Raw genomic sequence first — 12,919 nt, 5'->3', positions numbered from 1 at the left:
GCCAGGGTCGAGAGCGATCGGCTCCTTCTCCGGCCCTGGAGATATTTACCCGGAGCCCGGCTTCACCCAGCATCGCCCGGACTCTGGCACCAAGGACCGGTGTAAAAATAAGGAAGAGACGGGGAGTTAAGAGGGTAGAATTAGCAGGAGGGGGAGAAGGAAACGAGAGAGGAGGGAAACGGGAGCAGGGGGATAAGAATGAGAAGAGGAGAATTGGGGGGGGGGGGGAGAGATGAATGAAGAAGGGGATAAGGAACGAGGGAGGGAGGAATGAGGGAATGGAGAGGAACAGAGTATTGGGAAGAGAGGAGTGAGGGGATGGCGAAGGAGGAGAAAGGGCAAGGAGAATGGGAAGAGTGTGGGGATGAAGAAAGAGTAAGTGAGGAGGAGGTGGGGAAGGGGGAATGAAGGGTTGGGGAAATACAGGGTGAGGAAGAGAATGTAAGGAGGGGAGGAAGGGAACTTGGAGTGGGGATGATTGGATGGCTAGGATAGAGAGGATGTAGAGAGAAGGGGTGGGAAGAGGCATGAGGACTAGGGGGGGTGATGATGGTTGGTGGGGGGGGTGGAGTGTCAAGTGGAGGTAGGATGTGGATAGTGAGGACAAAGTTGGGGAAGAGGGCCAAGAGATGGTGAGGGTTAGTACGAGAGAGGAATAGATGGAGGTCAGGGAGGATTGTTGAGGGGAGGTGGATAAGTGAAGTAGAGGTGTGGGTTATTTTAGATAGTAACCTCTAGTTTGCTCTGGAACTGTGGGCTGATGTAGCATGTAATATTGACACATCCAACAGCCCTTCACTCGATCTTCAATATCCTGCTCAATCATAGGACAGGGCACACAGCCTCCGACCTCCGAATGATTCTCATAGATATCTTCAGTCAATGAAAAATCAAAATAGAAACATAGAAAATAGGTGCAGGGGTAGGCCATTCAACACCGCCATTCAATATGATCATGGCTGATCATCCAAAATCAGCACCCCCATTCCTGCATTCTCTCCATATCCCTTGATTCATTTGGCTCTAAGAGCCATATCGAACTCTCTTGAATACATCAAGAGAGAAATAATAACAAGATGCTGTAGGTAGCAAAAGAAATAGCTTTGTGGATCAGAACAAAAAAGAGAAAAAAAAAACTGCTGTAGGAACTCTGGATTAGGTGAGATTTGTTTGGAGGGGGGAAGAAAATAAATGGACCAATGCATTTCAGGTTGGGATCCGTCAAGACTTTGTGATTTGTGTACAAGTAAACAAGAACCCTATGAACATCAACACTACCCAATCTTTCACCATTCCACTTTTGTATTATTAGCTCTAAAGTGGATAAACACCCATTTTCTACATTCCATTTGCCAGCCTAGTCATTTTCCCTGACATTGTGATCCATTTAATACAGCTGAGCATTATATTATGTTTTAATTATGGATATGGGGAGAAGGCAGGAACGGGCTACTGATTGGGGATGATCAGCCATGATCACAGTGAATGGCGGTGCTGGATCGAAGTGCCGAATGGCCTACTCCTCCTCCAATAAAGAGGACAAAGTTTCAGAATTCTGCAGTAAATCATTGACAAGTGTCCAAGTAGAATTGGAATTGCTTTTTTTGTATGAGCAGCAGAAGACAATTCAGGCATTCAATATGCTGAGTCAACAAAAATGTTGGAATTGATAAATGACTGCATTTTAAACAATTATGTAAGGTTATTCAATACTGTGAATACCAATTTCAGGTTACTCAATTGTATACTTTATATGCAAAGCATGAAAAAGTATACATGAAATTGATGGTTGTAAATAGAAGGTAAATTGGACATATGAGCACATTTGTCAGAATTTAAATACATATATAGCTTGTACAAGTGTCCAAAACATTAATCTACAGTTTACTTAGTGCCAATAAACGCATAAAGTCTTTAAATATTCAAATTTTATTATGCAAATAATTCTGAAACACCAATTGTTCTGGTGTTTGATACTGGGCAAAGAATACCATTTTTATTTTGTGTGTTTTTGTACAGCAGTAAATAGGAATGTAGTGAGATTTTCCACAGTACTTTTAATGCAGTACAGTATGATCAGGTCACCATTTAAAACATGACCGATCAAATCATTTCAAAGTAGCATTGGTGCTGTTTTCAAGCCCAATAATTCAACAATTACTTCCAAACTGCTTCATATAAACTTTGTAGCACATGTTGATTTATCCAGTTGTGAGAATCCTTTCAACTACACCAAATTCAAAATACCAAAGTTTCATAATTAAGTCATCAGCACGTGCATTTCTGGTCCGATACAAAATTAGGAGGAGAAGGCGGAAATCTATTGCATTACAAAATGTGGTTAATGCAATCATTAAGGACAAAGGTGGATGACAACATCTTGGATCTGTAAAACATGTACTGTATTAAATAAATAATTTATAATCTTGCTATCCACGAGGCTTGGTTTTTGTGGATGGATTACAAATGCGTTCAAAACAAAATTTGTGAAATATGTTAATTACTAAAGATGTTTTGTTTAAAAAAAAAATGTTCTTTGGAATCATCGTATCGCAGATTCTACCAACTAATTTGGCAAATCAGAGTTGAGTAGTTCAGTTTCCTCTGTATTATTTATCCAGCGAATGTTGATATTGTTACTCTTGTCATGCCTGGGCCCTCATGAAACACTGCCTACAAAAGTAAACATTTCTGCCTACAGGTAATAGTGTAAAGATGAAAATTCCATTATTCAAACATTGTTGCATATATCCTTCGGAATCTTCCGTAGCCCGAGAGCTACAGATGCTGAATAAAAATACAGCGTAGAAAGCATTATCGTCTTGCAGCCAGAAGGGGGAAAAAAAACAACAAATAAACCTCTTAATTCTTGAAACAAGCTGGAACTTGCATCTTGAAAATCAATTTTGTTTTGGACATGAAGATGAGGGATGTTCATTGCTGATGTCCATGTCAAGCATTCAGGCCAGATATGTTAAAAACAGTATAGATTTCTCTACACAGATCCAACAATGTCCCTCTTCCTTAACAAATGTACTTCATCCCAACTTCATAGTAACACGCTACTGTTGTCGTATACCATTTCATCATTTCCCTCATTGGCCAACCTGTGTCACCAATGCAGTGCTATAATTCAGCCACGTAGGTGCAATATATTCATGCACATAATCAACCTTGTTGAAGTTGTTCCACTGAAGTTGTGCCAAGTTAGGCTCCTTCAACTAATACGATCATCCACACCCATTGCATTTTGTAAGGTTCATGTCCCAGCTCGATAGCACGTGGTATTAATGATGATGGTAATGATGATGGTGATCAGAACAATTCTGAAAGTGAAAAATTCAGGAGATGTGCGAGATCAGCCTGGCACGGGTCTTTATTTCTTGACGGCACAAGGGACAGGTGTCCAGCTGCAAGGCACATTCCATGCAAAGGTCACTGGTGAAAACAATAACATGTTAAAAGTTTTTAAAATATCCAGCTGACTATTGTACAACCACACAATTAATCCAGTGTACATATTTTGGGTATTTGCACGACCCATCTCCCCATTTTGCGTTTTAATAATTTCTCTGCAGTTTCATCTGAAGAAACCAAGGAATAAATCTATGTGAATTTAGAGGCTTCCTTAGACTCAGAGTTTGACAGCTTTACAATCATCAAATCATGCTAATGATAAGAGGTCACATTAGACTAAATATTGTACCACTCCTACTGGTCAATGAAGCACATGTGCACAGTATAGAAGTCTTTATTGATAAGGCCAACCTGAGATGTCTAGAACCAGGGCTGAGTCTCCAAAAGGCTTGGCCATTCAATACAGAAGGAAATCTCAGCCAGAGACCAGATGGTCTTTGGAATTCTTCATTCAAGACGGCTCAGAGTCAGAGCTGCACAGCCCAATTTGTCCACACTGACTGCAGCATTTAGATACAATAATCCCCATTTGTCCTCATTAGACCCATATCTCTTCTTTTCTATCCAAGTACCCATCCAAACACCTTTTAAAAGTTGTAATTAATCTGAAAATACAATGAATCATTGATAATATTTGGGAGAGATTGATAGATTCTTGGATATAATTATTTAGGGAAATTATTAATTTTGATAGATGATACTGATACAGTGAGGAAACAGGCCATTCAACCCAACTTGCCCACACGTCTCAGCTACAGTAGTCCCACCTGCCAGCATTTGGTCCATATCCCTCCAAACCTGTCTTATCCATGTGCCTGTCTAACTGCTTCTTAAATGTTAACTGTTGGGATATTCCCTGCCTCAACTACCTTCTCTGGCAGCTTGTTCCATACATCTACTACCCTTTGTGTGAAAAAGTTACCCCTCAGATTCCTATTAAATCTTTTCCCCTTCACCTTAAACCTATGTCCTCTGGTCCTCGATTCACCTACTCTGGGCAATAGACTCTGTGCATCTACCCGATCTATTCCTCTCATGATCTTATACACCTCTACAAGATCATCACTTCCTCTTGTGCTCCAACAAATAGAGTCCCAGCCTACTCAACCTCTGCCTATAGCTCAGACCCTCTAATCCTGGCAACATCCACGTAAATCTTCACCGTATATTTTCCAACTTTTTGACAACATCTTTCCTATAACACGGTGCCCAGAACTGAACACTATACTCTAAATGTGGCCTCACCAATGTCTTATACAACTGCAACATGACCTCCTAACTTCTATACTCAATACTCTGGCTAATGAAGGTCAATGTGCCAAAAGCCTTTTTGACCACCCAATGTACCTGCGACTCCACCTTCAGGGAGATATGCACCTTCACTCCGAGATCCCTCTGCTCTACAACACTACCCAGAGCCCAACCATTCACTGTGTCAATCCTGCCCATGTTAGATGTCCCAAAATCCAACACCTCACATTTCTCTGCATTAAATTCCATCAACCATTCCTCAGCCCACTTGGCCAATTGATCAAGATCCTGCTACATTTTTTCACAACCATCTTCACTATCTGCAAAACCACCCACTTTCTGTAAACTGGCTCATCTTGCCGTGTATGTTCTCATCCAAATCATTGATACCGATGACAAACAGTAATGGGCATAGCACCGTTCCCTGAGGCACGCCACTAGTCACAGGTGTGCCTGATGTTAGTACAGGAAAACTGTGCTGAGGTCAAAGATCATACCAAATGCTCAACCACTCATGGCTACACATGGCTGAATGCCCTAGTCCTGCTATTTCTACGAGAAAGATAAGAAAGGGGAATAGCAGTAAACTGTTTGGAAAAGTCCACAAAGCTATAAGAACTGTACTGAAACTACTGGAAGGCTGATAACTTAAATTAAATTCTTCAAGGTCAATGTGCTTCAAAATGTTGACAGGGTAGGAAATATGGAGAGAGGTGAAGATCACCCTGAACAGAACACTGCAGATTAGAACATCAATTTGCTTTAACTAAAACAAGACTGTTACATACCTATGTCCACAAGGTTTCAGTTCTGTGTCAGCCATCTCATCACAGCAGAGGGTGCAGCAGTTTTCCCTTATGCTCACTTGTTTCAATAAAGCAAGTCGTCTGTGCCTTAAATACAACCAAATGTCAAATTTTGTAAACTATTATGCCATATCTGGCAATTCATTCACATTTCTAATCACCTCTCCCACACATATGTATATACTCAGATTGGTTGTAGAAAAACAACTTGATTAAAAAAATATAGCATAATGCAATTGGTTTGCTTCTTACTGAATGTACTCACCTTGGAAGTATTATTTTCTCTTCTGGACTCAAACAGGCATATTCATTAAATGTGCTTAATTTGACATTTGGAGGATACTTAAATGGTTTTGCTCCAAAATTAAACTCACACTGTTGATAGGACATGAAACTAGCAGCAGCAAAAAAGCCCGATCTGCAATGAAATAAATGGAAAAAAACGAAACCATATTCAGGATTTGATCTTACTATAGAATGTTTTTTTCAAAATTATATGAAACCAGTGAAAAATGTACATAGCAAGCAATATTTAAACTTGGGTGTTGAAAGGACAATAGCTTATTAAAACTGAAAAGAGGCGTAATATATTTATTAGTGCCCTGACACCCACAACACTGACCTCGAAATTCATAGTACTTTATTCACTTTTGTTAGCTTACAAATGCAATATCGACAGGCTGCAAGTTTTTACTGGTGTTCGAGATATAACTCCCCTTCTTTAAAAACTCATTTAAAGGATTGCGATTTGAGTATTACAATTAATACAAGCTTAGTACAAAATATTTGAATGGACCATTTTAATTGTCCCAATCAAGTAATTGTACACAGAATACCAAGTAATTTACAAAATGCCTCGTGGGCACAATGATTTTTAAAATATTCCCTACACTATTGCAGTTTTCAAAAATAAGATGGAAATCAGTTATACGACTCATACAAATTAGAGTAAAACACCGACAAAAAGGATTGTTCAAGATATAAAATGTAAGAATAAAAATTGAAGATTTAAAGTGACTAAATTGAAAAATTACATTTTATTTCTATCGGAAATATTTTCATCAAGGTATTAACCATGGAAGAACATTTTCAGCTTATTTTCAAGTTTTGCCATTCATTGGCAAGTGGGTTTTATCAGTATCAATTCAAATCATTCTTTCTAATATCTACTACTTACGTGGCAGACGAAAAGACTTGCTTTTCTGGGGGTAGTTGGTTTCCATTAAGATAGAAAATCATCAACTTCTTATTTAAATCCAAGAGAAATCCTATTGTGTCCCCTGCATGGAAAAAGCAAATGCATTCTTAGGTGATAGCAACACAACAAAATACTGAGCCAAAGACAAAAGGCTGGAGTAACTCAGCAGGTCAGACAGCATCTGTGGAGCGAATGGATAGACAATGTGTCAAGTCAGGTCCCTTCCTCCAATCTAATTGTTTAGATACTACAGTACACTATATCGTATTTACATAAACAAATATTACATTCGCACCAGGCTCAAGTATCCACATCACATTTTTAATAAACCCATTCAAATGTTAAATGACAAAATAATCTCCCATTTTATTTAAGGGAAGAAAGGAGGTTGTGATGTTGAATTATAGCAACTATTCCATTATGAGATGCGTGTCAAATATCTGAAGACTGAGCCACATAATCAAATTAATTTTAGTTGTGGAAGACCAGAACTCTCCCCACAGGCGAGGTCTCAGAAGACTAGTGAGAAGCTAATGTTGTCCCTTTAGTTAAGAAGGGAAGTAGAGAGAATCCAGGGAATTATAGGCCACTGAGCATCAAATCAGTGGTAGGGACGCTATTGGAGAGGAATCACTCCCATTTGGAAGAGAATAGGTTAATTATGGACAGTCATCATGACTTCGTACACAGCAGATCATCTTACTAACTTGATCGGGTTTTTTGAGGAGCTGACAAAAGTGATCGATAAGGGTAGGGCAGTGGATAATGTCAACATGGCATTTCATGAAGTCCCCCATGGTAGGTGAATCCGAAGATTTGCATGGGATTAGGTGACTTGGTTGTATGGATTCCGAATTGGCCTGATAGAAGACGGACAATATTTACGCTGGAGGTCTGTGACCAGTGGAGCTCTGCAGGGATCTATGCTGGGACTTCTGCCATTTGTAATATATATAAATGACTTAAGATGTAAGCGTAGACTGGTTGGTTAGCAAGTTTGTAGATTACACCATCATTGTTGAGGTCATGGACTACAGCGAGATACAGATCAGCTACAGAAATGGGCAAAGTAATAGCAGGCTGAGTTTAATCCGAGCAAGTGTGAGGTGTTGCACTTTGGGAGGGCAAATGTAGTGGTTAAATATACAACTAATGGCACGATCCTAAACAGCATTGATGTGCAGAGATATTGGGGTACAAGCCCATAACTCCTTGAAAGTGGCAACACAATTAGATAGAGTGGTAAAGAACAAACATTGTTAAATACAATCACATTTTCAAAAATATTTGCTTACTTTAAGTAAAAAAGCTGAATTTACATTAAATCCTTTTACTTCTATATTTCTCACACAGCATTTACAGCATAGGCAAGCCATCTGGCCCAAAAGCTTCACTTCCCTATTTAGTTTAGTTTAGAGATACAGCGCGGTAACAGGCCCTTCGGCCGACCAAGTCCACGCCGCCCAGCGACCCCCGTACACTAGCACTATCCGACAAACTAGGGGCAATTCACAATTTTACCAAGCTAATTAACCTACAAAGCTGTACATCTTTGGACTGCAGGAGGAAACCGGAGATCCCGGAGAAAATCCATGCAGGTCAGAGGGAAAACGTACAAATTCCGTGCATACAAGCACCCGTAGTCAGGATCAATCCAATCTCTGGAGCTTTAAGGCAGCAACTCTACCTCTCTGCCATCATGCTGTCCATACTTCAAAATGATCTTTCTCTCAGTACATCTTTCTACTCCTTTCCTTATCATTCGTTTTTACCTTCGCCTTAAAATGCCACATGCAAGAAATAGACAAAACAAATTGGGAGCTCCACATTTGAACAATTCCTGTATATCCCAAGATTCACTGTTTCTCCTTTAAAAAATGTGGCCTGACCTACTGAGCATTCCTGCATTTTCTATTTTTACGTGCAGTTTTCTTTCACCCTCGTAGTTTCATTGGCAACTCCCATTCCAAAGCGATTCCCAGTCCTTGTCTCCTCCGCAGTCCCCTGATATATTGAGGCACATTATACAAAAGCAGCTATACATAATAGCTCAGAATTGCAGAGAATGGACTGATGTTTTGGGTCTAGACCCCTCTCCAGACTCACCATTCTGAAGGGTCACAATCCAAAACATCGTCTGCCCATTGCCTCCATAGTGTTGCCTGACCTAGTCAATTTTTCCGATATTTGCTCAAGATTGGTACATATACAGTTTCTTGTGTCTCCACATATGAATAACTTCACATTTTCAACTTTGCCAGCCATTAATGGGGGCACCAAAAGGATCAATACTGGAAGTTTAAAATATTCAGCTTTGATTAAAAAATAGAGTACAAAATTCACAATGAAGCAAAAATGATGGGCAAAGGAGCTGTGAAAATAACAAAAGATTATCTACAGGTGAAGAGAAAAGTTAAACAAGTGGGCTAGATGCCAGTCCCTTGACCAATCATGGGACACAACGATTGGGAAGGAAGACAGATGTGAAAAAGAGAACTTGATGGTTCATATGGCCTATTCCTGCTCGTCTTATGTTAAACTGGATAGTTCATTCATTAAATCAACTGCCTTCATGTTTTCTTCTACCAAGGCAATGGCAACAGCACCACTTAAATCGATCGAATTGTTTGAATATATTTCTCCTTCAATATTATTCAAAAATAACTCTGGTTCATTAAGTTTATAGGATTTTCCTTCCCCTGCAAATAAACATATTCATTTCCTGATTGTTATAGCTGTGTTAGCAGATTTCAACGAGCAAATGGTAATTATTGCTAAATTCATGACAAATAGTGGAGTTGTTCCACCAAGAATCTTTAAGATACCACCTCTTTCCCCCCCGACCGTCAGTCACTTCCACTTGGTCAATACAATTTCATTTTTAAACACACACACACAACTTTAGCTTAGTGAAATATTGCAAGTCATTTTAGAAGTACTTCAACAAAATTTGTCACTAAATCACACTGTAAATCTCTGATAATCTGCTACTCGAGTATTCAGAAATCCAAATGGTGCAGCATCTGGCTCACCGTCCAAAATTGTGACGGTTCAACATTTGGCTTTGGCGAACGAAATGAGCAAGGCAAATAAGTTCAGAAGACATAGGAGCAGAATTCAGCCATTCAGACCATTGAGTCCGCTCCACCATTCAATCATGGCTGATCCATCTTTCCCTCTCAACCCCATTCTCCTGCCTTCACCCTGCAACCTTTAACACCCTTACTAATCAAGAAGCTACAGGAATATACAGCTACATCTACCCAAAAGGTCATTTATAAAGGCACCATTTATTACCTATGATTCCCAAGTGTTGTTTGTCGTGCTCACCTACTTGTTGGGGAGCCAGTCTCTTTAAACTCATCTGATTACATTGGCTGCTCTTCCTTGAAACGTAGCTGGCTCTGTTTCTGTGGTCTCCTCAAACTTTACATTCAACCCCAAGTTTATCATTTTACAGAGAGTGAATTAAATATGAAGAGGCATTAGCGCACAAAAAAAGTCTGGAAATATCTGTTAGTCCAGCAAAGTTTTGAACCAGCAGGATTAAAAGGGGTTTTAAGGAAGGCACAGAAAATAAACCAGAGGTTCATTGAGACAATTTCCGAGGCAAAGCAGCAGATGGCTCAGATGCTAATCGGGAGTGATCGGGGGGCAAGTGAATAGATTTGGAGCACAATGATCTGAAGGCTGCAGATGTGGGGACGGTGAATCTAACAAGTCTGTGAAACATTAGAATTATGGCAGGAAGGTTGTGGAATAGGAGCCAAAATGTATCAGCAGGCATTAGATAACAGTCAACAAGAAAGACCTCAAATGCCATTTTACTTCCTTACCCAGTAATCAGCATAATGCAAAGATCGGGAACCATGTTCAAGACATGGTGTCTGGATAATTCAGTTAATTATTGGGCTGCCAAGAAACAAACCAATTATATTTCACATTTATCACTAGCCATTGAGGCACATCAAATTCAACTGTTTGCTGCAATCAAGTTTAAAACTGCAATAAAGTTATGATGGGCGAGTAAATGTCAACACTTGCCTTCTTTCCAACATGGGTGTATGTGTGGTTCACTTCTGGCATTGTACCAAATTAGCTGCCGGCAGCCATCATATGCACAAGAGTATTCATCATCTCCAATTCCATAACCCTCCTTTAAAAAAAGGAAAATAAATCATAAATATTCCACAAAATAGTTTTGACGAATTGTCATTGATCTGATAATTCAATCATTTCACCACAGATGCTATCTCAGCTAAGCTGGCAAAACGATTACCCCAAATTAATGAACTGTTTCTTGGAACTAAAAATTTAAGAAACAATTTATGAAATGTAAAAATAATTCATTTTTAAACCAAGTTTTTGACAACTTACATGATTAAGAAATTTGCTATCCTTAGTTGCCCAACCAATCTGCATTACACCAGAGGTAATTACAGTAACTTCATAGTACCATACGCCAGAGTCCACACAGAAAGTACACCGGACACTCTCAAATGAGGATGCATCACAGCGAGCCTGCAAGAGCACAAACAGACTAAATCCTCAATGCTTGTAATAATGTTTTTTTTTAAATAAAAGCCAGATAATGGACTTTTTGACTGAAATTCAATGTTTAAAAATTACATAACTTGTTTTCCCATCAAACAAGCTAATGTGGCTCTGAGATTGTCTGAAATGTTGGATTGCAATGTTTAAAAACAATCAAATTCACTTAAGTAACATTAATTTCACGGAAATAGTCCCGAGATACATACTCACCTCTAGTCCATCTGGTGATATTTTGAGGTATTCACTAACATCGTTGCTATTCAACATGGCATTAATGTGGCTGAGATTTACCTTCTCATAAGTGAATTGCCTTTTCGATTTCAAAACTAGATTTAAAAACAAAAGTTATGAGCTGAACACATGGCATTAAGAGCAATAGTACCTACAATCATGCTTTTAGATTAGCAGCAAGAGAGAACTCTCATCAATTTTGCACTGGGATTATTTTGTGTGCCAAAATTACACCATTAACTCTGCTAATACATAATTGGTCACATCTTATTTGTGCTTTAAAAAGTACTTCCACATTAAAGGTTGCACCAGGTGAAAGTAAAATGAACCGTGGGTGGGGGGGCGGAAGAGGAAAATTTTATCCCCCAAAAAAACCTCTGATTGGCAGCATGATTGCAAACCAATAGTTATTTACATAGCTCAAAATTTAAAAAAAAGTTCCTAATCATGACTTTGCCAGGAATCGAGGGCCTGAGTTATAGGGAGTGGTTGAGCAGGCTAAGACTCTACTCCTTGGAGCGAAGAAGGACAAGAGGTATCTTATAGAGGTGTACAAAATAGACAGGAATGGATTGGGTAAATGCAGTCTTTTGCCGAGAGTAGGGAGAATCAAGAATCAGAGGACAAAGGTTTAAGGTGAGGGGGAAAAGATTTAATGAACCCAAGGGGTAACACAAAGGGTGGTGGGTGTACAGAATGAACTGCCAGAGGAAGTAGTTGAGACAGGTACTTTCAAATCGTTTAAACCAAATTGGGTCAGGTACATGGTAATGATAGGTTTAAAGGGATATGGGCCAAATGCTGGAAGGTGGGACTAATTTAGATGGAGCATGTTGGTCGGCATGGGAAAGTTGGGCCAAAGGGCCTGTTCCAACACTGTATGACTATGAAAGATTACCACAAGTGGACAATAATGGAAACTCTAGATTTTGATCAGCTCAGCTATGATCTTATATAGCTAAATAGACTTTAAGGCTATTCCTGCTCCCGATGCCATATTCATATACCTATCTGCAGATTTCAAAATCTCTTGATACTATAGTTTTTTTTTGTTGTTTTTTTTAAAAATCACACCCCCATGTTAAATTTGGAATTATTTGGATGCAGCAATTGGGCACGTCATCTAGGAACCAGGTAAATTTATTTATTCATGTTTGATATATACTGTACATCAATCCCAGTGGTATATTAAGCACAAATTAAAAACTTACATAAATTATCCAGACTCCACTGTGCACAGAAGCCAACTTGGCGTTTAAGGTAATCTCTGTGATTTACCCATGACTCCAACAAAAGTAGTTGATCACTAATATACGATTCAGAGACGGTTAATTTATTTTCACCTATGATTAAAATTGCATTATTTTAGTTCTCATTCCTGGTGCATACTCACATAAATACTTACATTTGAGAATGTTTTCAGATGAATAAATATAATTTTTTATTACAGGTGCAAAGAATT

At 39.1% G+C, this 12,919-nt stretch overlaps 1 protein-coding gene across 1 annotated transcript in view; it reads right to left on the bottom strand.

Annotated features, from left to right (window-relative positions):
* Window positions 1-1,910: 1,910 nt before the first annotated feature.
* rspry1 (ring finger and SPRY domain containing 1) overlaps window positions 1,911-12,919 on the bottom strand; it is a 42,003-nt gene continuing 30,994 nt past the window's right edge. Inside the window, exons 7-14 of the mRNA XM_033036193.1 lie at window positions 12,669-12,800; window positions 11,437-11,552; window positions 11,050-11,193; window positions 10,717-10,828; window positions 6,652-6,754; window positions 5,740-5,892; window positions 5,457-5,561; window positions 1,911-3,438 (exon numbers count right to left, since the gene is read on the bottom strand). Of these exons, the coding sequence (XP_032892084.1) occupies window positions 3,342-3,438; window positions 5,457-5,561; window positions 5,740-5,892; window positions 6,652-6,754; window positions 10,717-10,828; window positions 11,050-11,193; window positions 11,437-11,552; window positions 12,669-12,800 (962 nt within the window). The 3' untranslated portion in view covers window positions 1,911-3,341. The remainder of the gene's footprint in view (window positions 3,439-5,456; window positions 5,562-5,739; window positions 5,893-6,651; window positions 6,755-10,716; window positions 10,829-11,049; window positions 11,194-11,436; window positions 11,553-12,668; window positions 12,801-12,919) is intronic.

Source organism: Amblyraja radiata, chromosome 17 (genome assembly GCF_010909765.2).
Source record: "Amblyraja radiata isolate CabotCenter1 chromosome 17, sAmbRad1.1.pri, whole genome shotgun sequence".
Lineage (NCBI taxonomy): Eukaryota > Metazoa > Chordata > Chondrichthyes > Rajiformes > Rajidae > Amblyraja > Amblyraja radiata.
This window is presented reverse-complemented; position numbering and strand designations above follow the sequence as displayed.